At 47.4% G+C, this 25,702-nt stretch overlaps 1 protein-coding gene and 1 pseudogene across 1 annotated transcript; both read right to left on the bottom strand.

Annotated features, from left to right (window-relative positions):
- Window positions 1-216: 216 nt before the first annotated feature.
- Window positions 217-1,155, bottom strand: LOC146342476 (olfactory receptor 2D3-like). Its single transcript, XM_084807851.1, has one exon. The coding sequence runs from the start codon at window positions 1,153-1,155 to the stop codon at window positions 217-219; it is 939 nt and encodes a 312-aa protein (XP_084663977.1).
- Window positions 1,156-22,071: 20,916 nt separating this feature from the next.
- Window positions 22,072-23,017, bottom strand: LOC146342475 (olfactory receptor 2D3-like; annotated as a pseudogene).
- Window positions 23,018-25,702: the final 2,685 nt, after the last annotated feature.

Here is a 25,702-nt window from a genome sequence, read left to right as displayed (position 1 = left end):
CAGAGGCTCAGCAAGTAGGTCCATTGGAAGTGGGAGGCGGTGGGAGCTTGGCGAACACCCACCAAAACTGGATGGCACCAAGTCCATCTATCCCTACACAGATGTGGCCATTGACTTAAAAGATGGGGGACCCTTGCTCTAGGGCTTGTGTTCATGAGCAGCAACTGACACTCCCTGAGCACCATTTAATGAAGACATAACTTCTCAACTTTTTTATTATTCTAATCCCTGTCTTCTCAGCACCTTGGCCAGTGCCTCATGGACCTCCTTGTTCCGCAGAGTATAAATGATAGGATTGAGTAAGGGGGTGACTACAGTGTAAAGGACAGAAATTTGCTTGTCACGTTCAGGGGCTGATCCAGACCGGGGAATCATATACATAGACATGGTGGTGCTGTAGAACAGGATGACGACCACAAGGTGTGAAGCACATGTGGAAAAGGCCTTCCACCGTCCAGCTGTTGTCTTCATTTGCAACACAGAAGAGAAAATGAGCCCATAAGAAGTCAGGATAACAGAGAGAGAAAACAGAAGGATCAGTGCAGCTACAACAAAGATGACCGACTCGGTGATGCGGGTGTCAGCACATGCAAGTTTCAATACCACCGGCAGCTCACAAATAAAGTGGTTGATGCGATTGGGGCCACAGAAGGGATGGCAATAGGTGCAACCCACATCTATCACAGAGAACAGGAAGCCACCAGCCCAGGAGGCCGAGGCGAGCTGCATTTGTCGCCATCTGTCCATGGTGACAGTGTATATCAAAGGACGGCAGATGGCCAAGTAACGGTCATAGGCCATAACCCCCAACAGAAAGCATTCAGCACTACCCATGGACAAGATCATGTACATTTGCGCTGCGCAACGGGTGAAGGAGATGGTTCCTTTTCCAGCCAGCAGGTGAGCCAGCATCTGGGGTAAGGTGCTGGTGACATAAGAGATTTCCACACCGGAGAGGTGCATGAGGAAGAAGTACATGGGTGTGTGGAGTCTGCAGTCAGCCTGCACAAGCACGATGATCACCAGGTTGCTCAAAATGGTAAGTGAGTAGATAATGAGGATTATCACAAAAAGCCCAATCTGTGTCTTGCGTTGGTTGGTGAGTCCCACTAAGATGAACTCTGTAACAGTGGTGAGGTTCTTGGGCTGCATCATGGTGGCCTGCCTGCAGAGAAAGAAAAATACTGGCAGGGGGTCTGAGAATGGGACAATGCAGAAATAAGGCACATTTTCTCCCTGAAACATCAAAGTAAACTCAAAACCAAACCATGAATGCATGCAGCACAATCTTTATCCAAACACTACCAACCCTTCATTGGTGCCCCTACAGTTATTTTGTCTGATTATTCCTTTCACGTATTGAGAAGACATCCCTCCTTTTTGCCCTCATGTTTTATCACTTTTTTAAAAAACTCATCATTGAGATTTTATTGAGATGTATGATGGTTCTAATTAATTCTCATTGACTACATTTGCCAGCCTAAGCTTTGATTTAGACCCTATAGTGGCACATAATTGTAAAGCGAGGGTTTTGAACCTCATTCAGCTTGAGGACTGAATTCAATTCAGAGAAGCTTTCAGGGGCCATATTCAAATTCAGGGGCCGCATTCTCAGGGGCTGCATTTTAATGGTGGGTGGGTCCAAAAATATCTGCATATTTTAGATTAAATCTCTTCCTGACAATAACTATGCTTTGGGAGAAGTAGTTCAACCTTTTAGAATGGGAAAACTGTGCAAATGAAACCATGATCAGTGGTTGGAGGAAAGGGTGTGAGGCCAGGGGAAAGAAGGCATGGCTAGCTAGGGATGGGTGAACTCACCACAGCCTGCCTCCCTCACTGCTCCCCAGATCTTTGCCAGCTGCCTGACCCTGCTCATTGTGTGTGGTGAGCCACCGGGTGGTTGGGGTGGTACCCTGTGAGAAGTGCACAGCATCCTGCTGCTTTCCAAGCTGCCATCTTGAGGGAAATTGTGGCTCATCCTTTTCTGTAAAGGCTGATCTTACGTGAATGGTGGCTGGAAAGAGGCCTATTTACTCAACATAACAGGTGTTTGACATGAAATTTGACAATGAAGCTTGACACCCTGATAGAGACAGACAGAGCAAAAGTTTGCCATGTTTTTGTCATCCTACAGAATGAGTTCAGTTTCCACCACCACCACAAGCCTTCCCAATTCCTCTGACACAAATACATAGCAGTCATTCCGTCATTCCTACTGGAGAAGGAAATGGCAACCCACTCCAGTATTCTTGCCAAGAAAACCCCATGGAACGTATCACAAGGCTAAAAGAGATGACGCCGGAAGATGAGCCCCTCAGGTCGGAAGGTGTCCAATATGCTACTGGGGAAGAGCAGAGGGTATTTCCAAGTAGTGCCAGAAAGAGTGAAGCGGCTGGGCCAAAGCCGAAAGGACACTCAGCTGTGGATGTGTCTGGTGGTGAAAAGAAAATCCGATGCTGTAAAGAACAATATTGTTTAGGAACATGGAATGTCAGATCAATGAATCAAGGTAAGCTGGAGGTGGTCAAACATGAGATGGCAAGATTGAACATTGACATCTTGGGAATCAGCGAACTAAAATGGACAGGCATGGGCGAATTTAATTCAGGTGACCATCATATCTACTATTGTGGGCAAGAATCCCTTAGAAGAAATGGAGTAGCACTCATAGTCAACAAAAGGGTGGGAAAAGCAGTACTGGGGTACAATCTTAAAAATGATAGAATGATCTCAGTACGAATCCAAGGCAAACCATTCAACATCACAGTAATTCAAGTCTATGCCCCAAACCACTGAGGCCGAAGAAGCTGAGGTTGATCGGTTCTATGAAGACCTACAACACCTTCTAGAACTAACACCAAAAAAAGATGTCCTCTTCATCAAAGGGGATTGGAATGCTAAAGTAGGAAGTCAAGAAATCACCGGAATAACAGGCAGGCATGGCCTTGGTGTACAAAATGAAGCAGGACAAAAGCTAATAGAGTTATGCCAAGAGAACATGCTGATCATAGCAAACACTCTTTTCCAACGTCACCAGATGGTCAATATCGAAATCAGATTGATTATGTCCTTTGCAGCCAAAGATGGAGAAGCTCCATACAGTCAGTAAAAACAAGACCTGGAGCTGACTGTGGCTCAGATCATGAGCTGCTTCTTGCAAAATTTCGGCTTAAATTGAAGAACGTCGGGAAAACCACTAAACCGTTCAGGTATGACCTAAATCATATCCCTGATGAATATACAGTGGAGGTGAGGAACAGATTTCAGGGATTAGACCTGATAGACAGAGTGCCTGAGGAACTATGGACGGAGGTCCGTAACATTGTTCAGGAGGCAGCAACGAAATCCATCCCAAAGAAAAAGAAATGCAAGAAAGCAAAGTGGCTGTCTGATGAGGCTTTACAAGTAGCTCACGAAAGAAGGGAAGCGAAAAGCAAGGGAGAAAGGGGAAGATATACCCAACTGAATGCAGAGTTCCAGAGAATAGCAAGGAGAGACAAGAAGGCCTTCTGAAATGAACAATGCAAAGAAATCGAGGAAAACAACAGAATGGGAAAGACTAGAGATCTCTTCAAGAAAACTGGAGATCTCAAGGGAACGTTTTGTGCAAAGACGGGCATGGTAAAGGACAAAGAAGGCAGGGACCTAACAGAAGCAGATGAGATTAAGAAGAGGTGGCAAGAATACACAGAAGAACTATACAGGGAAGATCTGAATGTCCCTGATAGCCATGATAGTGCGGTCACTGAACTTGAGCTGGACATCCTAGAGAGTGAAGTCAAGTGGGCCTTAGGAAGCATTAGTAACAACAAAGCTAGCGGAGATGACAGTATTCCAGCCGAGCTATTTAAAATCCTAAAAGATGATGCTGTTAAAGTGCTGCATTCAATATGCCAACAAATCTGGAACACTCAACAGTGGCCACAAGACTGGAAAAGGTCAGTTTACATTCCAATTCCAAAGAAGGGCAACGCCAAAGAGTGTTCAAACCACCGCACAATTGCACTCATTTCACATGCCAGCAAGGTGATGCTCAAAATCCTACAAGCTAGGCTTCAGCAGTATGCGAACCGAGAACTACCGGAAGTACAAGCTGGGTTTCGAAGAGGCAGAGGAACTAGAGATCAAATCGCCAACATTCGCTGCATCATGGAGAAAGCAAGAGAATTCCAGAAAAACGTCTATTTCTGCTTCATTGACTACGCTAAAGCCTTTCATTGTGTGGATCACAACAAACTGTGGCAAATTCTGAAAGTGATGGGAGTACCAGACCACCTTACCTGTCTCCTGAGAAACCTGTACGAGGGTCAAGAAGCAACAGTAAGAACCAGACATGGAACAACCGATTGGTTCAAAATTGGGAAAGGAGTACGACAAGGCTGCATATTGTCGCCCTGCTTATTTAACTTATATGCAGAGTACATCATGAGAAATGCCAGGTTGGATGAATCAGAGGTCGGAATTAAGATTGCCGGGAGAATTATCAACAACCTCAGATATGCAGATGATACCACCCTAATGGCAGAAAGCGAAGAGGATCTCAAGAGCCTCTTGTTGAGGGTGAAAGAGGAGAGTGCAAAAGCTGGTTTGAAACTCAACATTAAAAAAACGAAGATCATGGCATCTGGCCCCATCACTTCCTGGCATATAGAAGGGGAAGAAATGGAAGCAGTGACAGATTTTACTTTCTTGGGCTCCAAGATCACCGCAGACGGTGACTGTAGCCATGAAATTAAAAGACGCTTGCTCCTTGGGAGGAAAGCTATGGCCAACCTAGACAGCATAGTAAGAAGCAGAGACATCACCTTGCCGACAAAGGTCCGTCTAATCAAAGCTATGGTTTTCCCAGTAGTAATGTATGGCTGTGAGAGCTGGACTATAAGGAAGGCTGAGCGCCGAAGAATCGATGCTTTCGAACTGTGGTGCTGGAGAAGACTCTTACGAGTCCCCTGGACTGCAAGGAGGTCAAATCAGTCAATCCTAAAGGAAATCAACCCTGAGTGCTCATTGGAAGGACAGATAATGAAGCTGAAGCTCCAATATTTTGGCCACCTAATGCGAAGAGAAAACTCCCTGGAAAAGACCCTGATGCTGGGAAAGACTGAAGGCAAAAGGAGAAGGGGACGGCAGAGGATGAGATGGCTAGATAGCATCACGGATGCAATGAATATGAACTTGAGCACGCTCTGGGAGAGAGCGCAGGACAGGAAGGCCTGGCGTGCTATGGTCCATGGGGTCACGAAGAGTCGGACATGACTGAACGACTGAACAACAACAACAACATTCCGTCAGTCTTCCTTCATGCTGTCAGTCTTTCCTTACATGTGTTAAAGGGTGCTTATTCATTTGTCCTCCTACTTTGAAAAATAACTTTTTAACAAAAAATTTAAAAAGTTGCAGAAATTAGTCCGGGGAGAGATTGACATCACAGGCACTATCCAATCATCACTGTATCAGTGTAGCTTCTGTTGTAAACTAGTGAAAGTAATTTTCCTTGAACTGGATCCTGGACTGGTTGAGGTATTCAGGCAAGAATGTGGTGAGCATGCTTCCAGAACCCAGTGACAAATGTATGCTTGCATGCAGGCTTTGGGAGCTTTAGAGAAGTTAAGGAAGAACATCTCCTTAAAGTAGGGATGGACTTTCCCTTTGAAGCTGTTCTAATATTGCCTCAGAAGAGTGGGGTTCCAGGTAGAGCTTTGCATCACTTCAGTGCTGAATCCGAATACCAAAGTGAATTGAGGTGCTTCAGGGGTGCCTCGGTGAGATCTGAAGCAGATCAGGCCAGCACTGAAGCAGTCTGAAGTGAAGCAGGTCACCGCCAAAGCGCCTCAGTCGGCCTCAGAGATTCGGAGCTATTCTGATGCCTTCAGAAACAAGCCCCGACAGCCTGTTTCTAAATGTATCAACCTGTGAAAGATCAGGGAGGGGGAGAGGAGGAGTAGGGAGGGAGCTTTGGAGAATGGCAACTCTAGTTGCCAAATTAGGGCTGAATTTAGTAGTCTCCAATCAGTCACAGTAGTGGGGAGGGGGGGAATACTGTATATATTGGACAGATCAGCCTGTGTTTGCTTCATTGCAAGAGAGAGTGTTGTTAGAAATGGTGGTTAGAGAGAGCTGTTAGAATTGGTTAGTTAGTTGCCTAGATCTGGGGGGGGGGGTGTATGTGTGTGTTGTTCTGCAGCTTTGTTCTTATTCTTTCCCACCCAGCCCTTTCTAATCCAACTATTCACTTTCTTTTCTAGATTCTGTATTTAAAAAACCAGAAAAATTTAAAAAGTACTTTAGTTTCCTCCTTTCCTTGCCTTATTCTTTGCTGTCCCCTTCTGAATTATTCAGACATTCCTATTAGTTTTCCCTTTCTTTCCTTCTAGATTCTTTACTTAAAAAAACAAGAAAAACTAAACAGTAGTTTAGTTTCCTTGCCTTGCCTTGTTCTTTGTCCCCCTTGCCCTTCTCAATTCAACCATTTCTTAGTAGTTTTCCCTTTCTTTCTTTCTTTCTTTCTTTCTTTCTTTCTTTCTTTCTTTCTATCTTTTATAAACACGCGCACACACACACACACACACACACACACAAACTCTTTTCCTTGTACTTGGCTCCCCACCCCCATCTAAATGCCTATATTCCTTCTCGTCTCATTTTGGAACTCTATATCTTTTCCCCAAAACAAAACAAATTAAAAACCCTTTTCTTTGCTTGTAGGTAGTTCTGTAGTTGCTTTTCTTTTGCTCTTCTTTGTGTCTGTATGTGTACGTGTGTCTGCTTGTGTTGTTGTCAAGCAAACAGTATATGGCAAAGCACTACACACAAGGCCACATTTCAAAATACAGTGGGCAAAGCACTACACACATTAACAACATATATTATTTATAATACCAGAGATGTTAGAGAAATGCGTCGCAGACTCAAATGAGGCCAGATTCTTTGGAATCCGGCCTCCGGAGTCCGCGGTGGGACAGCTCCACTTACCTCTGTTCCAGGAGGATTCTGGCTGGAATGGCACTCCGGCTCCGGACCGCTGGTGATACAGTAATGGCAGTCGCCATTACCATATCACCAGTGGCCCAGAGCCAATGTGCAACTCCATGGAACCACCTAGGGATGTCAGAGAATTTTGCCACGAATCTCAGGGAGGCCGAATGCCAGCACATTCGGCCCCCCGAAATCGGTGGCGAAACGGTCTGCCCCCCCGCCCGCCCCCCGGGATGGGACTTACCTTCGGCGAATCTTCCTGGCGGCAGCGGCGGCGGCGGCGGTTCGGCGGCAGTGGCTGTGGCGGCCGGTCTTCTGACCGGCTGCCGCCGCCACCATTTCCAAGTTAAAAAAAAAAGTGATAGGCTACGTAAAGATTTACGTAGCCTATCACGGCTAAATTTTAAAAAAACACTGTGATAGGCTACGTAAATGTTTACGTAGCCTATCACGGCTGAGTAAAAAAAAAAATGCGCTGCCATTTGCGTTCCTTATTTTGGCACGTCTTAGTCTACGTAAACATTTACGTAGACTACAGTGAAAATAAGGGGAACGCAAATAGCAAACTACGCTATTTGCGTTCCCCTTATTTTCGTCGTAGTCTACGTAAATGTTTATGTAGACTAAGACGTGCCAAAATTAGGGGTGAACCAAAGTCACTTACCTTTTCTCGCAGCTTTTTCACGGTGGGGGGGAGCGCTTCGCTGCTCCCCCCGCGAAGTTCAGGCCGGGGGGGGGAGGCTTCCCGCCTCGCCCGGCTGAAATTCAGGCCTGGGGGGGAGGCTTCCCGCCTCGTCCGGCCGAAATTCAGGCCGGGGAGGAGGCTTCCCGCCTCGCCCGGCCGCGAACACGAAAGTAAAAACAAAAAACAAAAACCGTCCCCTGATAGGCTACGTGACGATTCACGTAGCCTATCACGGCTAGATCTGCAAAGTCAGCCGTGATAGGCTACGTGAATCGTCACGTAGCCTATCACGGGTGACTTAAAAAAAAAAAAGCGCGTACGCGAATGGCGGCCCCCATAGGGAGCCGCCATTCGCGTTCCTTATTTAGTTGCTGTAGTCTACGTCAATGTTTACGTAGACTACGGCGAAAATAAGGGCAACGCAAATAGCGTTGCCCTTATTTTTGCCGTAGTCTATGTAAACATTGACGTAGACTACAGCGACTAAATAAGGAACGCGAATGGCGGCTCCCTATGGGGGCCGCCATTATCCATACACACTTTTTTTTTTTTTTTAAAGTCACCCATGATAGGTTACGTGACGATTCACGTAGCCTATCACGGCTGACTTTGCAAATCTTGCCGTGATAGGCTAAGTGAATCGTCACGTAGCCTATCAGGGGACGTTGTTTTTTTTTTCTTTCATTGCAATGGCGGGGGCGGCAGCTGGTCGAAAGACCGGCTGCCGCTCCCGCCCCGCTCGAACACCGGACGAACCGCCAGCCGGACCCGCCGCCGGGAGGGACATTCAGGGAAGGTAAGTCCCGTCCTGGGGGGGAGGGGGGGCGGAGGATTTCTCCCCGAAACTTGTTCGGGGGGCCGAACACGTTGGCGCTCAGCCCCCCGAAGTTTCGGGGAGAAATTCTCCGCCATCCCTAGCCAAAATAAGGAACGCAAATGGTACATGCGTGGTTTTTTTTACTCAGCTGTGATAGGCTACGTAAACATTTACATAGCCTATCACGGCTGACTGCAGGGACGCAAACGGTGGCAGCTACGGCCACCACCATTTACGGGCCCGGCCGACCAGGATTCGGGGGGGGGGAGGGACGGAGCGCCTCCCCCCCGGCCAGAATTTCAGGGGGGAGGGACGGAGCACCTCCCCCCTGGCCAGAATTTCAGGGGGAGGGACGGAGCGCCTCCCCCCCACCTCGAATCAATTTCGTTAAAAGGTAAGTGACTTTCGTACACTTAGAATCACCATCATCGTACACTTAGAATCACACCTAGAATCACCATGGAGCAGAGCCACCCCAGAGGATTCCGGGGGGGGGAGGAATGGATCGTCTCCCCCCCCAGGTGGATTCCCCCACAGACTGGAAGGTCAGCAATCTGCCCATCCCTATATAACACTACACTGTGTGGCAAAGCAAGCCCAATATGAGGCATCTCTGGGGTCCTGGCATTGGGCCTGCCTGTTGCCCAGATTTCATCCACTTCTGTGCAACCAGTGAAAAGTTACAGCTCTTTGTTTTGAGAGTTCATGTTGAAAACATAGGACAGCCTGCCTGCCAGCCTGTTTTCCCAGGTAATGTGTATTCCATTCAGCCAAAAAGAGCCTGAGGTAATCCACTGTGAAGCTGAATAGAAAAGGGAAGAGGGGTTATTTGCATTTCAAAGAAACCTACAGCAGAGATTAGGGAGAGTGACCTCCTCCTAGTCATCACTTAAACAGCTAATCCCCTTATGACCTTTGGTTTGAGTTTCTGAGAACAGCACATTTTAGCTGTGCCTAGCACAAAAACTACTGAGCCAAACTTTCTTAAATTTGGTGGGCAGAATCCTCTCCATGGGGGCTGAGAGGCCCCCAAATTTCATCCACCTCTGTAGAAACAATGAAAAGTTCTAACTCTTTGCTTTGAGAGTTTTTGTTGAAAAAATAAAATTTCACCTGGGCCTAGCACAAGAACTACTGGGCCAAACTGTCTGAAATTTGTCAGATGGAATTCCCTACATGGGGGCAGATAAGTTCCCAAATTTTATGTATTTATCATGAAAACTGGAAAAAGTATGTCTGTTTCTGTTTTCCAATGCAAATCAAGGGGAAAACTTCAAATCCGAATAATTTGGATATCCGAATCTCGCTTCTGATCAGAATCTGAAGTGAAGCTAGTTGGGTCTGAATTGGTCTGGAGCGAAGAAGGGCTGCTTCAGAAGCTCCAAATCAGCATCCGAAGCAAAGCGGTGGGTTTGTGCACAGTCCTAGTTCCAGGTTTGTTTCTTTAAATTAAAAGTATCAGCAAACCCCAGAAAAACCCCCAGAGCAAATCCAAGGGCATAGAAAGGTGTTGCCCCACCGTCCTGCACATATAAGTTGCCCCCCAACCCTTCGTCTTACCTTCCTTTGGCATTGGCAACACAGGAGCCTCAGTAGTGGTGGAGACAGGAGAGGTGATGAAAGAAGGTTTTTCACCCTCCCTCTGTTATCTGCTCCCTCCCCTCCATCTTCCAGACTAACACTCTGATGGGACATACTGGACTATGGGGACTGTAGTTCTTTGTAGTTCTTTCAGGAGTCCTTGGAATAACTACAGCTAGGGGTGTATGAACCCCACTTACCAGTCTGCTCCGGGGTCCGCTGGTGGGGGGGGGAGGCGATCTGTTCTTCCCCCCCAGAATCCTCCCCAGCTGGTTCCGCTCCGTGGCAAGTCCGCTGAGTTGCCGGCCACGGCCGCCCGCAGTCTGACTTCCGTCCACTGCTGGGCTACAGCCACAAATGGCATCCAGCATAGGGGACGCCATTTGCATCCCGGCCCTTTGCTGTGATAGGCTATGTAAATATTCATGTAGCCAATCACAGCAAAGGTCAGGGACGCAAATGGCATCCCCTACGCTGGATGCCATGTGCGGTCGCAGATGGCTGAGGAATGGAGAGGATGGACCCGGACCGGACGGCACCAGTTAGGGTCCATCCTGACCTTAGTTCGCAGGGCGGGGGGAGCGGTCTGTTCCACCATGGACTCGGGGGGGGGGCAGATTCTAAAGAATCCAGCCTCACTGGAGTCGGTGGTGGATTTCTCCGCCATCCCTAACTACAGCTCCCAAGGCCCTCTATGCCCCATCACACTGCAGGCCAGGATGTCTGGTTGGGGCTTATAAAACTCAACTCTCCTTCTGAATCCACTTTTCTTGGGCCCTGACATTCATTTCTCAGCCTGGCTTGGGAGAACTTCACCAGCATCCCAACTCTAAAGGCAGAAAAGGAAGAAGCAGAATTGCAACTACACTCTGCATGCAGCATATAAGGGAAATGCCCACGATGTTCACAACTTGAGTGAGATCCAGATTAGATGATTCTACCAAAACCATCAATGTCAGCCAAAATAATTGGGTGAGCAATGAAAGAAAACAAGTGGGATCGGGGGGGGGATGTCACAGGTTATCTTCTCTCTTAACAGGAGTGCTCCTGTGCATGGTTTCAGCCACTTATTCCCTCCAAGGACAGCATTTCATTCTATCTATCTCTCCCCACAGACACACACACATGCCCAACACCTTGTCTGCCCAGTTTTTTTTTCTTTTTAACTGTCGCTCTGTATTCTGTGGGTCCAAGCATGCTCAGCCTTCATTGGGTTGTTATTGAGCATTTTGCTTTCTTAGGTTTTATTTCTGATTTTTAAAATATTTTTGTACTTTTGGGAGAGTTGAGGTTTCTCCAAGCATGCTGATGCCCCAGTGTGATGTCTTATGTGGCCATGTTTTGGGTCCTGTTGCCACTCACCACCTGATTTCTCTATTAAAGGAAGCAATAATCTTACCTTTGTGCTTCTCTCAGGTAATCCTCACCAACTGAGAGGGAGATGATATGCCACCAGCTTCTATTGAAGTACCCAATAACTGAGAGGGTGTCAGTCAGAAAAAATCATACAAAACTTGAACGATGTCAGAGGAAAACCTACAGTGTCCCTAAAACAGGTCTACTGTTGGAGGGTCTCTCTACGCTGCTCTGAAAAGCCTGCCCAGAGGTTTGTTCACCATAAGAGCATAAAATGTCTAGATTTTCTTGTTTGAAAATGACCAGAAGTTTAAAGATCCTCTGGAATTAATTACGGTGTTGGAAACACACCCACCTCAAGTAATCTGTGATTTACTGTTAGGAAATCTACTGTTTAGCGTCTTATTGTTGACTATTAGTAGAGTCTCCTTTATAAGGAAGTCACAAGGAAATCATGACACTCCCTTTCCCAAGAAAATTGCTTCTTTGTAAGGCAGGGATTGCTGCATACAGAACAGAACAACAAACCCAGTAAAGCACTGCTTAGCTTGGCTGGCAACAGCTATCCAAAGACTCAGGAAGACATCCTTCCATGTTCCATGGCCTGGGATCCTTTTACTGGAGATGCCAGGGAACGTTAACATGCAAAACATGTCCTCTTTGGGTTCTACTAAGCTCTGGTTCCTAAACCACCTTGACAGATGTTCCTCCAACCAGTCTCTAAAGCCTCCTAAGGTGAGGATCAACACCACCCATCTTGTCCAACTGCCTGATTATTCTAAGCATTGAATGATGGAAAGCTTCCTGGATTTTTTCTCTCTCCCTGTGACTTGCCAAAGGTGTAAGGATTTAGTAAGATAATAAAGGCTGTGGATCTACTCTACAGAGAGCACTCCCCTCCCTTTGGTGCTCTCGTCTTGGTCATTAACAGTTTTGTGTTTTTGTTTCCTCATCCCCTTGGGTGGTTCGAGCACTTAGTATAAGAAAATGGGGAAACAAACATATGACCTTTTCTACGAAGGAGGTTAAAATGAGGAGCAGCCCATGACATTGGGATGGATCCAAACTCAGTGAGTCATGCCTTAGTCCCATTGAAATCAATGGGGCAAGTTAGTCATGACTAGATGCATGACTAATCTAGTCTGCATCAGACTCATTAATTCCCCAATAAAATACCAGAACTATGTTGAATAGTTCTAATACAAAAACAATAACAATCCAGACCCAATCATTAGAATGTATGCTAATTGAGGGTATTTGTATGTATTTCCTTAGTTTTGCATCTTTTACTTTTCATACCTTCACATAATTCAGTTCCTTGTCAAGAGAGGAAACAAAATATATAGAAGCTTCCCTGAACCTAGATCCCTCCAGATAGTGTTGGACTAAAGCTCCCATCATCTCCAGCCAGCAAGGCCATTGGATGATGAGAGCAGTAGTTCAACACCATGTGGAGGTCCCTTGGCTGGAGGAAGCTACTATATACTAATAGTGACCACAGTTCAGTAGAGGGCAGAGGGAGATACAGCAACAGGTCATTATAGGACTGGAGAGTGAAACAGGGTGCTGGTTGCTCCCAAGTTGTCTCCCATATCATAGAGTCTGAGTAGCCTTGGTGACAGTGCCCCTGGGCTGAAGGTACAGTTGATGAATGCCACCTCAGTGAATGGGAAAGCAAGTGCCAACCAGGACTTGATCCTGGCTGGGTGTGCTGACCTGGCCTGTATCACAGAGAGCCAGTTGGATGGGACTGGGGAGCAAATTTCTCCCAGCTTTATCCACTTGGGCTCTCGATGGTGCAGTAGAAAAGGTTTGGGGGTAGATGGGGAGGGAATGCTGTAGTGGCTTATCATGATTCCATCCCCCTGTCCAGGTGCCCCATCCCACAGTTTTCCAGTCCCAAATGTGTACATGTGAAGGTGGATATTCAGGACAGATAGGGATTCTGTTGGTGTACTGCCCACCCCACTACCCAACAGCCACCCTTCCTGAGCTAGCCTGGCTCATTTGTAGTTAGTGCTGGACTGTTCTTGACTTGTTGTGTGAAGAGGTTTCAATATACCTGCTGAGGTCACCTTGTCAGGAGTGGCTCAGGACACCCATGGAAAGAAACCATGAGCCTGTCCCAATTAGTATCTGGCCCCATTCATTAAGCAGGACACACTTTGGAACTGGTTTTCTGTGTTGAGTGGGAAGATGGTGGAAAAACTTTCTATAGTTCCATGATCATGGACAAGTCACTACCTAGTATGGTTTAGATTTACTGGGACTCAGAACCTCTGCAGTTGTCTGCCTCAGGAAACTGAAGAATATGGATGTTTTACTGATGGCTCTTGGAGACGTTCCTCTCACCTTGGCAGGTGATTCTGTCAAAGCCCTCATTGACCTCTGGAATGGGGAAATAGCCTGAGTGGTTGACATAATTGCTCTCGTCAAAGAGCCTTTGCTGGGGTGTAGGATCTTGCAGGTGCCTGACAACAATGCCTTCGTTGATGCCTGACCTGGACACTATTGTAATGGGAAAAATTGATGGACCCAATCCAGTATCCCCACCCCAGCCCCAATGGTGGACATGATTAAGCATGGAACCTTTTGCAAGTTTTTTTTAAGTGTGCCTTTATTGAGACCTTCCCAGTTCTATTACAACAAAATAGTTGCACATAAGTCATCAGAGTTAACAATAACCCACAGTGTAAAGTACAAAAACTTACACAATGCAATGTGGGGTCTTAGTGACCCCACAGTGTTTTAAACAACTACAGCAACAAATGCCATTAACATACACATAACATAAACATAACAAAAATATATCAGTGTATAAGCATGAAGTGTGAAAACAAACAGCAGATCTCATAGACTTTGCAAAAATAGAAGAAGCACCTTCTACCTGGGCAGTCTTTGCTAGAGATACCGGAGTGCCTGGCTTGGTCTGGGTTGCCAGCAGACTCCCCCATGCCCGGCCACCTGGCTCCTGCTTGCTGAGCTGTGGGGAACTGATGGACCCAGTCGCCGAGCACCCCAGAGCTCGGCGAGCAGCTGGGAGCAGCCTGGAGTGGTCAGTGCCGCACATGCCCCAACCCTTCTCGCAAGCCCTTAACAGGCTTGCTAGGAGATGTCTAGACCACTTGGGGTGTGCACAGCACCAAGGACTCTGGCAGTCAAGTCCTTGTGCGCATATAGCCCTTGTGGACCCAGAGTGCGCATATAACCCAGAGTGGACTTCATGGCTCAACAGAGAGATGAACTCCAGGACAAACCCTCCAATGAGATGAGGAGAATCCCCTGCCTCAGGTGGTGGATCATCAGGGGCAGCAGTTTTCTTTCCTTTCTGGAAAGGCATCCCACAGCGACTTATTCCCACTATTGGCCCTACCCTCCAGGGATCTCCACAGCCACCTCACCCATAATGCCGTGCTCTGAGAACTGACACCTCCTCAGATTTTGGGCCTGGCTGACTCTCGAGAGATTCTGAGGGAACAAACTGCATCACCTGCTGGGAAAGCTTCCCCACAGCCACTGCCTGCCAACACTGGCTCTACTCTCCGTGGATCTCCAGAGCAGGGATGGCGGAGAATTTCTCCACGAATCTTCGGGAGGCCGAGTGCTGACGCATTCGGCCCCCCAAAAGTGTTGGGGAAATTCTCCGCTGGCCCCCCGCCCCCCCCCCGGGATGGGACTTACCTTCAGCGAATGTTCCTCCCGCCGGCGGGTCCTGGCGGCGTTTCGGCGGGGGCGGCGGCCGGTCTCCCGACCGGCTGCCGCCGCTGCCATTACAAAATAAAAAAGTACAGTAAAAAAAAAAAAAAACACCCGTGATAGGCTACGTGACGATTTACGTAGCCTATCACGGCTAGATTTCCAAAGTCAGCCATGATAGGCTACATAAATCGTCACGTAGCCTATCACGGGTGAATTGGGGGGGAAGCGCGTACGCAAATGGCGGCACCCATGGGGCGCCGCCATTTGCATTCCTTATTTGGACAGGGGTAGTCTACGTAAAGATTTACGTAGACTACGGCGAAAATAAGGGAACACTATTTGCGTTGCCCTTATTTTCACCGTAGTCTACTTAAATCTTTACGTAGACTAGATGTGCCAAAATAAGGAACACAAATGGCGGCGCCCATGGGGCGCCAGCATTTGCGTACGCACTTCTTTTTTTTTTCCAAAGTCACCCGTGATAGGCTACGTGACGATTTACGTAGCCTATCATGGCTGACTTTGGAAATCTAGCCGTGATAGGCTATGCAAATCGCTACGTAGCCTATCATGGGTGTGTGTGTTTGTTTGTTCTTTTACTTTTTTTTTCGCGGCCAGGGAGACGGGGCGCTCCTCCCCGGCCTGAATTTCACCAGTGAGGGATGGGGCGCCTCCCCCCCCCGGCCTGAATTTCAGCTGGGTGAGGCGGGGCACGTCCCTCCTCACCTGAACTTCGGGGGGAGAACCGAAGCGCCTCCCCCCCACCGCGAAGCAAGCTGCGGGACAAGGTAAGTCCCTTTCGTCCATCCCTACTCCAGAGCCAATATACCCATAAGGCCTTTTTCTGAGGAAGAAGCCCTCATCTGACATTTTGGGCCTGGCTGACTCTAGAGAGACCACTCGATCTTTGGTTGTGGGGGAATCATCAGAGTAAGAGCCTGCGGATGGGATTGGTGGTACCAATGAAGGGCAGTGTATTTCCCTAAAGGTTGCTCTAATGTAGGCTGACTATATTTCCTTGAGACAAAAACGGGATATTGAGATGACAAAAACGGGATGGGGTTATGTAATATTCCGCTGTAATAAAAAAATAGCTAACAGCCTGTTGAACGGAAAAATGAGTCTGAAAAGTCCGAATCAAACTGAATGTAGGGCAGAAAGAATCTGGGCGGAATGATGGTAGAAATAACAGTAAGACTCACCCTCCTGGCTCCCACATGCTGAATGGGGCTTAGCGACCGCCTCTTGAATTCCTCACCACTGCAGACAAGCAAGGGGGCAGCGTCTGATCGTCGCTAGCTCAAGAAGCCTGGCCCTGACTGGATAAAGTAAATGGAACTTACTCTTTTGTCACACCAGTAGTTTTACTGCATGCATTGATTAGCATAGACCCTTATGATAAACACATTCAGTTTTTTACAAAAAAATAAAAACGGGACAAAAATGACATTTATATTAAAACAACGGGATGGTCAGGAAATATGAAAAAAAAAAAAGTACTGTCCCATTTAAAATGGTACGTATGGTCAGCCTACTCTAATGGTAATTTCAGCTATGCATTGTCAGTATCAGGAGAGGTTAAGAAAGAAAAGGTAATGAGAGGGGATGCACTTTTAGTAGGGATGTACAAAACACCTACCTGGCTCTGTGCCAGGCAATCTGCGGTGGGGGGGAGGCACTCCGTCCCTCCCCCTGGAATCCTCGACGGGGGGGGAGGCGCTCCGTCTCTCCCCCCAGAATCCTGCCCGACCAGCTCCACTCCGCGGCCAAGCCGCGGAGCTGCCAGCCGGCTCTGGCCACCCGCAGCCGGACATCCGGCCACTAGGCAGCCCTGCAGGGACACAAATGGCAGCTGTCGTAGCCACCGCCATTTGCATCCCTGTATTGAGCTGTGATAGGCTATGTAAATATTTACGTAGCCTATCATGGCAGGGGGGAAAACTCCAGCATACACAAATGGCAGTAGCCGCCGCCATTTGCGTATGCTGGGTTTTTTTCCCCCCTGCCGTGATAGGCTACGTAAATACTTACATAGCCCATCATGGCGGGGGGGGGGGGGAAACCAGCATATGCAAATGGCGGTAGCCGCCGCCATTTGCTTATGCTGGGTTCCCCCCCCCCGCCGTGATAGGTTACATAAATCCTTACGTTGCCTATCACAGCCTCCACAGGGACGCAAATGGCGTCCCTGCGTTAGCCATGATAGGCTACGCAAGTATTTACATAGCGTATCACGGCTATGAAGAGGAGGAAGCGAATGGCGGCTGCAGGACAGCCACCATTCGCAAAGCAGCACGGACGGGAGCAGGTAAGTGCTCCGTTTCACGCGCCTTTCGTGGGGTGGGGGCGGCGGGGACTTCGTCCTGCGCACCTTTCATGGGTTGGGGGGGCAGGGGCTTCGTTCTGTGATGGATTTCCGGGGGCCAAATGCACTGGCATTCGGCCTCACCAAGATCCGTCGCGGAATTCTCTGACATCCCTAACTTTTAGGGTCTTTAGAAAGGAAGACAATGAAGATGCAAATTGCATCCTGCAGAAGTCGCCTCCATATTGCAGGCTAGGATCTAACCTTCATGCTTCTCCCAGGGGTTCCTCAACAAGTGAGACAGAGTTTCTTATGCTACAGGCATTAAGGCATTACATTAAAAAAAGTATGTCCTCTGCTACATGCTCTACTTCACAATTTAGTATTTTACCTTAAGTTCTCCAACTTAAAAAAAAAAAAAATCTAAGGTGAGGGTTGGCACAAGTGCTTCATCCACAGCTTAACTATTCTTAGCATGAGAAAGTTTGACTGAATGCTGGATTTTCTACTTTGGGGTTGGTGAAAGGTTTGAAGATGTTTGTAAGATAATAAAGACTGTGGATCTACTCCATGGGGACAACTCCAGTGTCTTTGGTGCTTCCCTCCAGGACATTAACAGGTTGCTGTTTCTTACTTCAACCTCTTGGGTGACTGAAGCACAATAGAACGGAAATTCTAAAAATTCCTCATTAAAGAAAGTTTAAATGTAGAATACCACATAGCATAATTTGTCAGACTCTACTCCAGCGAACGACCAGCTCAAATACTCCAAAAGATGAACTTAAACATCCAAGGTTTGTTGGCTGATAGTGGAACGAAACATCACAATAATGGGATTCACCCAATGGGCAATCTATGAGGAGAAGGTTCAGCAGTTATATCCTGAGGATGGCTATGTCAGGCTGGTGTTCAGCTTGTTTGTCACCACCCAGGTCTGACCAAATGGGGAAATTTTCCAAAGACCTACTGGACCTGCAAGTGCCTGCTGCACACCAACAGGCCAGAGCAGGTGGTATGAAAGTGCAGGATCAAAGTTTTTCTTAACTGGCCTGCAAGCCTGCAACCCATCACCCACATCTCAGGAGGTCCACCATGTTCTAGACCCACCTCCAAAATGTCATGCATGGAGCAATTCTTGTGACACAGTATGTGCTTCTCCTGTGTCTTATTACATGCTCCCCCTTCTTCACATTTCTTCCTTTTGTGCACAAACCATATAAGAGGAAGAGAGTTCAGACTTCCACTCAGAGCCTGGTGACCACAGATCTATTTAAATAAACAATATTTTTTTAAATAAAACCTCAGTCTTTTGTTTATACAAACTTTGGGGCTACTAATAAAGAGCTGTGTAGGCTTCCCCTATGCAGATGTCCATGCTCTTAGTCTGGACATCAGGGGGAGACTCCTTCACATGATCAACACATGACATGACTAGGGCATGGTCTGAGGGTACATGAAGCACCCACCTTGCTGAATCTAAGCAAGCCTGGGTCTGCTCAGTGCTGCAAGTGGAGACCACCTGGGAAACCCATGTAATGCGATGATGATGATGATGACAATGGTGATGATGATACGTTTTCTCCTTTCAGGGCAGCACAGAGGTTATGTTATACTAAGATATATAGTCACACACACACACCCGCGATGCATTGTCAATGTACATAATAAACAGGCCTGGTTCATACAATTGCAGAGAGGTCAATAAGCCACAGTGGAGTAGGGTTTAGGTTTACTGGGACTCAGAGCATCTGCAGGGGCAGGAAACCAGTTGTATGCCCCAGGAGACTGATGGATTTGATGGTTTATTGATGGCTCTGGGAGATGTTCCTGTCACCTTGGCAGGTGATTCTGTCAAAGACCTCATTCACCTCTGAATGGGATATGGCCCAGGTGGTTCACATTAAATGATCCAGTTAGTGCGCCCTTGCTGGGAAATGGGCCCTTACAGGTGCCCAAACATGCTTCCCTTAGGAATCACATCAGAATCCCATGTAATTGGACATTATTAAGCATGGAGCCATTGTTGTTGTTGTTCAGTCGTTAAGTCATGTCCGACTCTTTGTGACCCCATGGGCCATAGCACACCAGGCCTTCCTGTCCTCTGCTCTCTCTCGGAGTGTGCTCAAGTTCATATTCATTGCATCGGTGATGCTATCGAGCCATCTCATCCTCTGCCGTCCCCTTCTCCTTTTGCCTTCAATCTTTCCCAGCATCAGGGTCTTTTCCAGAGAGTTTTCTCTTCGCATTAGGTGGACAAAATATTTGAGCTTCAGCTTCAGTATCTGTCCTTCCAATGAGCACTCAGGGTTGATTTCCTTTAGGATTGACTGATTTGACCTCCTTGCAGTCCAGGGGACTTGTAGGAGTCTTCTCCAGCACCACAGTTCGAAAGCATCAATTCTTCGGCACTCAGCCTTCCTTATAGTCCAGCTCTCACAGCCATACGTTACTACTGGGAAAATCATAGCTTTCATTAGATGAACCTTGGTCAGCAAGGTGATGTCTCTGCTTCTTACTATGCTGTCTAGGTTTGCCATAGCTTTCCTCCCAAAGAGCAAGCGTCTTTTAATTTCATGGCTACAGTCACCATCTGCAGTGATCTTGGAGCCCAAGAAAGTAAAATCTGTTACTGCTTCCATTTCTTCCCCTTCTATATGCCAGGAAGTGATGGGGCCAGACGCCATGATCTTAGTTTTTTTAATGTTGAGTTTCAAACCAGCTTTTGCACTCTCCTCTTTCACCCTCAACAAGAGGCTCTTGAGATCCTCTTCGCTTTCTGCCATTAGGGTGGTATCGTCTGCATATCTGAGGTTGTTGATAATTCTCCTGGCAATCTTAATTCCGACCCGTGATTCATCCAACCCTGCGTTTCTCATGATCTTCTCTGCATATAAGTTAAATAAGCAGGGCGACAATATGCAGCCTTGTCGTACTCCTTTCCCAATTTTGAACCACTTGGTTTTTCCATGTCCGGTTCTTACTGTTGCTGCTTGACCCTTGTACAGGTTTCTCAGGAGGCAGGTAAGGTGGTCTGGTAATCCCGTCTCTTTAAGAATTTGCCACAGTTTGTTGTGATCCACACAATGAAAGGCTTTAGCGTAGTCAATGAAGCAGAAAGAGATGCTTTTCTGGAATTCTCTTGCTTTCTCCATGATCCAGCAAATGTTGGCGATCTGATCTCTAGTGCCTCTGCCTCTTCGAAACCCAGCTTGTACTTCCGGTAGTTCTCGGTTCACATACTGCTGAAGCCTAGCTTGTAGGATTTTGAGCATCACCTTGCTGGCATGTGAAATGAGCGCAATTGTGCAGTAGTTTGAACACTCTTTGGCATTGCCCTTCTTTGGAATTGGAATGTAAACTGACCTTTTCCAGTCTTGCGGCCACTGTTGGGTGTTCCAATTTTTTTGGCATATTGAGTGCAGCACTTTAACAGCATCATCTTTTAGGATTTTAAATAGCTCAGCTGGAATACTGTCATCTCCACTTGACTTCACTCTCTAGGATGTCCAGCTCAAGTTCAGCTGCGGCCGCAAATGGCGGCCATCGTAGCGGCTGCCATTTGCGTCCCTATGCCGACCCGTGATAGGCTATGTATATATTTACGTAGCCTATCACGGCTAAAGCAGGGACTCAAACGGCGTCCCCTATGCCATTTGCATTCCCGCTTTAGCTGTGATAGGCTACATAAATATTTATGTAGCCTATCACGGGCTTGCGTAGGGACACAAATGGCGTCCCCTACGCAGGACGCCATTTGTGTCTGCAGCAGCCCAGTGGTGGCTGGAGTCCCCGCTGCAGGTTGGCCCGGCCGGCGGCTCTGCAGCCTGGCTGCGGAGCTGAGCCAGTCAGGCAGGATTCTGGGGTGGAGGAACGGATTGCCTCCCCCCACCTGCGGAACCCGGCAAAGCCAGGTAAGCAGGGTTTCATACACCCCTGCATGAAGCACATGACTGCTGTGATTTTTTTGGTCTGTGTCATCATGTTGACCACTTTAATTAGTGGCAGGTGCTACTAGTTTTGGAGGTGCCTCTCCTGACACCCCAGCAAGCTAGCTGTCAAGGTGGACCTAACCCAGGTTTTGATCATCTCTAGATCTAGGTCCAGTATAAATGATATATTTGGGATTAGGGATGGATGGGCACTGCCCTGTCCAGGTTCTCCGGGTGCCTGCCTAGCCCCTGCCCCCTCTCATATGCCCCTTGATCTGCTCTTGAGTTCCCTGCCACTTGCTGAGCCACCCACACTCACCCAGTACCTGTCTGTGAGTGCTACGAGCTCCATTTGCCAAAAAAAAAAAAAAGCGATCATGCATATGCATACATCGAATTGTATGCAAAATGGTGTTGTGAATGGTGGGGGGAGCTGTGGCGCCAAAAACCTCCTCAGACATTTTGGGCCTGGCTGACTCTAGAGAGACCACTCAATCTCTGGTTCTAAGGGAGTTCTCAGAGCAAGAGATTGCCTGGGGGGTGGGGGGAGCTGTGGCGCTGATGAGGTACAGTAGCAATGCACATCCACCTCAATGAGGAAGTCAGCTTGCACCACCAGTTTTCATCTCCCACATCCAAACCAACACTCAAGGCACTCTTCATAGTTGGCAAGTAGCAGCCCCTGAGAGAAATCAGGACTGATGAAGCAAAATGGTAACAGTCATATCTTTTGTTCAAAACCCCATCTTCGCAGAACCATGGCCACAGCTCCGTGGACATCCTTGTTCCGCAGGGTGTAGATAATAGGGTTGAGCAGGGGTGTCACCACAACATAAAAGACAGCAATTTGCTTGTCACGATCAGGAGCCGAGTCTGATCGGGGAATCAGGTACATCGAGATGACAGTGCCATAGAACATGGTGACCACTATAAGGTGGGAGGCGCAAGTGGAGAATGCTTTACGCCGACGAGCAGTTGATCGCATGTGCAATACGGAATGCAAAATGAGCCCGTAGGAGGTCAGGATAACTAAAAGGGGAGAGGCAACGACCAGTGCTGCTAAACCAAAAATGATGGCCTCTGTGGTGTGGGTGTCAGCACATGCAAGTTTCAACACCACTGGAAGCTCACAGAAGAAATGGTTGACATGGTTGGGGCCACAGAAAGGCAGGCGAAGGGTGCAAACAACATAGATCACAGCAACAAGAAAGGGAATTGTCCAGCAGGCTAAAACAAGCTGCAGCTGGCACCACCTGTCCATGGCAACAGTGTATATTAGGGGATGGCAGATGGCCATGTAGCGGTCATAGGCCATGGCACCCAGCAGCAAACATTCGGCCCCCCCCCATGGTCAGCGCAACATTTATCTGGAGCATGCAACGGGTTACCGAGATGGCTCCGTTTCCAGCCAGGAGATGAGCCAACAACTGGGGCAAAGTGCTGGTTACGTAACAAATCTCCAGACATGAGAGGTGTGTGAGGAAAAAGTACATGGGAGTATGGAGGCGGGAATCAACCCGCACCAGTATGATGATCATGAGGTTCACCAAAATGGTAAGTGAATAGATGACGAGGATTACCACAAAGAGCAGGATCTGTGTCTTTCGGTGGTTTGTGAGTCCCATTAAGATGAACTCTTTGACAGAGGTGAGGTTCTCAGCTCCCATTGTGGCCTCCTGCCTGCCTGTAGCGAAGTGGAAAGAGAGACAATGAGATTCTCTGCAACAGGACATCCATTTCAAACTGAATGGGGAGGGAGAGGAGGGGGAGAAGAGCAGAGCCAAGAAGCTCTAGGGGTTGGCAGTGCCCCCCTGCAAGTGTGGGGTCTAAGCAAGTGCCCAGTGATGCTGATCCCTGATGACTACCCTGTTCCTGGTTGATATATTTTCCTATATTTATGCCTGGTTTTCTGTATAAGGCATTGGATCTGGTACCTGCCCTATTGATGGAAGGGTTCTGCTCACAGGACATGACTCTGGCCAATTTTTAGAGAAATTTCCCCTTCTTCCCCCCCTCCCACAGCCTCCTCCACTCAGCAGGGCTCCCCAACTCTCTGTGTTTCATATTGTCCAGTTGGGAGTTCTCCTGTGGGGAGGAGGGGGCGAGGAAGTTCACTTCCGCCAGTGCCCAGCAGTGGCATGCATGTGCCTATTCCTTAATACCCTTGCAAAGGTCCTCATTTGCACAATGCTTCAGTGCAGCCATAACACCTAACTGTGTTTAAATGACATCCTGGTATTCAATAAGGTAAAGTTTTCAAAATGGCTCAAACTGATAGATAGGACTGGCCACAATTTGTTTTTGTTTTGTTTTTGTTTTAAAAAAACTTTTACTGAGTTATCATATAAAATACAATATCATTAGCAGCATCAAACATAATAAATATCAACAATACAACCAGGTAAAAACAATATTCAAATAATTGTCTTTGTTTCACATTCATGAGAACTGTGTGTTCAGTTTAGTCTTTATTAGCCTCTGTCTTCCACTATTGGGCTGAGTCTTTCCAGAATGACGATACGTGGCTCAACAATACTACAGGCGAGAAGGATCTTGGAACTGTTGTTGATCACAAGCTGAATATGAGCCAACAATGTGATGTGACTGCAAAAAAGGCTAATGCTATTTTGGGCAGCAATAATAGAAGTATAGCTTCCAAATCCCATGAAGTACTAGTTCCCCTCTACTCAGCACTTGTTAGGCCTCATCTTGAGTGCTGTGTCCAGTTCTGGGCACCACACTAGAAGAAGGATGCAGACAAACTGGAGAGGGTTCAGAGGAGGGCAATGAAGAAGATATGATAGTGCCTTTCAAGGACTTGAAAGGTTTATTTATTTACTTCATTTATATCCCGCTTTTTTTCCTCCAAGGAACCCAAGGCAGCTTAGATGGTCCTCCTTCTCTCCATTTTATCCTCACAACAACAACCCTGTGAGGTAGGTTGGGCTGAGAGTCTGTGACTGGCCCAAAGTCACCCAGTGAGCTTCCATGGCCAAGCAGGGACTAGAACCCAGATCTCCCAGCTCCTAGTCCAACATTCTAGCCACTACGCCACACAGGTTGTCACAGAGAGGAAGGCCAGGATCTCGTCTTGATCATCCCAGAGTGCAGGCCACGGAAGAATGGGCTCAAGGTACAGGAAGCCAGATTCTGGTTGAATATCAGGTAAAACTTCCTGACTGTTGGAGCAAGATAACAATGAAATCACTTGCCTGGGGAGGTGGGGGTCTCCCACACTGGAGGCATTCAAGATGAAGCTGGACAGCCACTGGTCAGGGATGCTTTGACTTGGATTCCTACATTGAGCAGTGGGTTGGACTCGATGGTCTTGTAGGCCCCTTCCAACCCTACTATTCTATGATTCAATGACTCTGGGGCAGTTGGAGGTTTATGGTCCATTGTTGCTTTATTTATGAAAGTGGGCAATGGAACAGTTTACGATCCTAGGTAAGGCGAGGAGGGATAAGGTAACTGAGTCCAGGATCAGAAATGACCTAGCTGCTCCATTAAACTTGCCCGTCTCTGTAATAACCTGACCTAACATCAATGATTCTCCTGTTTAAAATATATCCTTACTGCCAGCCTTTTGCTTAACATTTGTCTCCCTTACCAGTCCCACTAACTCTACGTATCTTCTCACTAGCTAACTCTAAGCCTCATCCTGGCCACCTCTTTCCCTCTCCTGTTCCTCATTCAAACTCCACTACTATCCCCTGAACTCTAACCAGCAGAAAGGGCACTGATAGTACACCAGCCCCCCACCGGATAGTACAGTTGGCACCTGTTTTCTAGGGTACCAAATATATTTATTTGTAAGATGTGTGAGTACATTAGGACAGGCAGCAGAATTTGATGTCTACTATATTAGGTCCTTTAAAACAAACTGCATGGAAGTTGCAGCAAGCTATTGTGCTGCTTTAAACCCCAACTGGAAGCATCTTCCTAATGGATGAAACTGCATTCCACCTTTATTCATGGATGGGTTTCCAGATAGGATACAACAAATGAAAAATAACCCAGCACCTCCAAAAGCAGTCAATTCCATTTTCAAATAGATCGTATTGCTAGGAAGTTTCTTCTAATGTTAGGAAAACCCTCACCATGCCACCCCGTCTGCAATTTCCACCCATCGGGTCTAGACCTGTTCTACAGAGCAAGAGAGAACATGTTTGTTCCATCTTCTACATGGCAGCCTTTCAGATAGTTGAAGACTGTTATTGGGTCATTCTTAATTTTCTCTTTTCCAGGCCAAACATACCCAGATCTTTCAACTGTTCCTCATAGGACTTGGTTCCCAGACCTCTTACCATACTGGTCTCCCTTCTCTGAATAAGCTCTTGTTTGTCAATGTC

The sequence above is a fragment of the Heloderma suspectum genome, chromosome 6 (assembly GCF_057233095.1).
Source record: "Heloderma suspectum isolate Gila_16-S chromosome 6, 16-S_ref, whole genome shotgun sequence".
Classification (NCBI taxonomy): domain Eukaryota; kingdom Metazoa; phylum Chordata; class Lepidosauria; order Squamata; family Helodermatidae; genus Heloderma; species Heloderma suspectum.
This window is presented reverse-complemented; position numbering and strand designations above follow the sequence as displayed.

Excerpts from the sequence above, each read along its gene's own strand:
- LOC146342476 (XM_084807851.1), bottom strand. The coding sequence starts at position 1,155 with ATGATGCAGCCCAAGAACCTCACCACTGTTACAGAGTTCATCTTAGTG.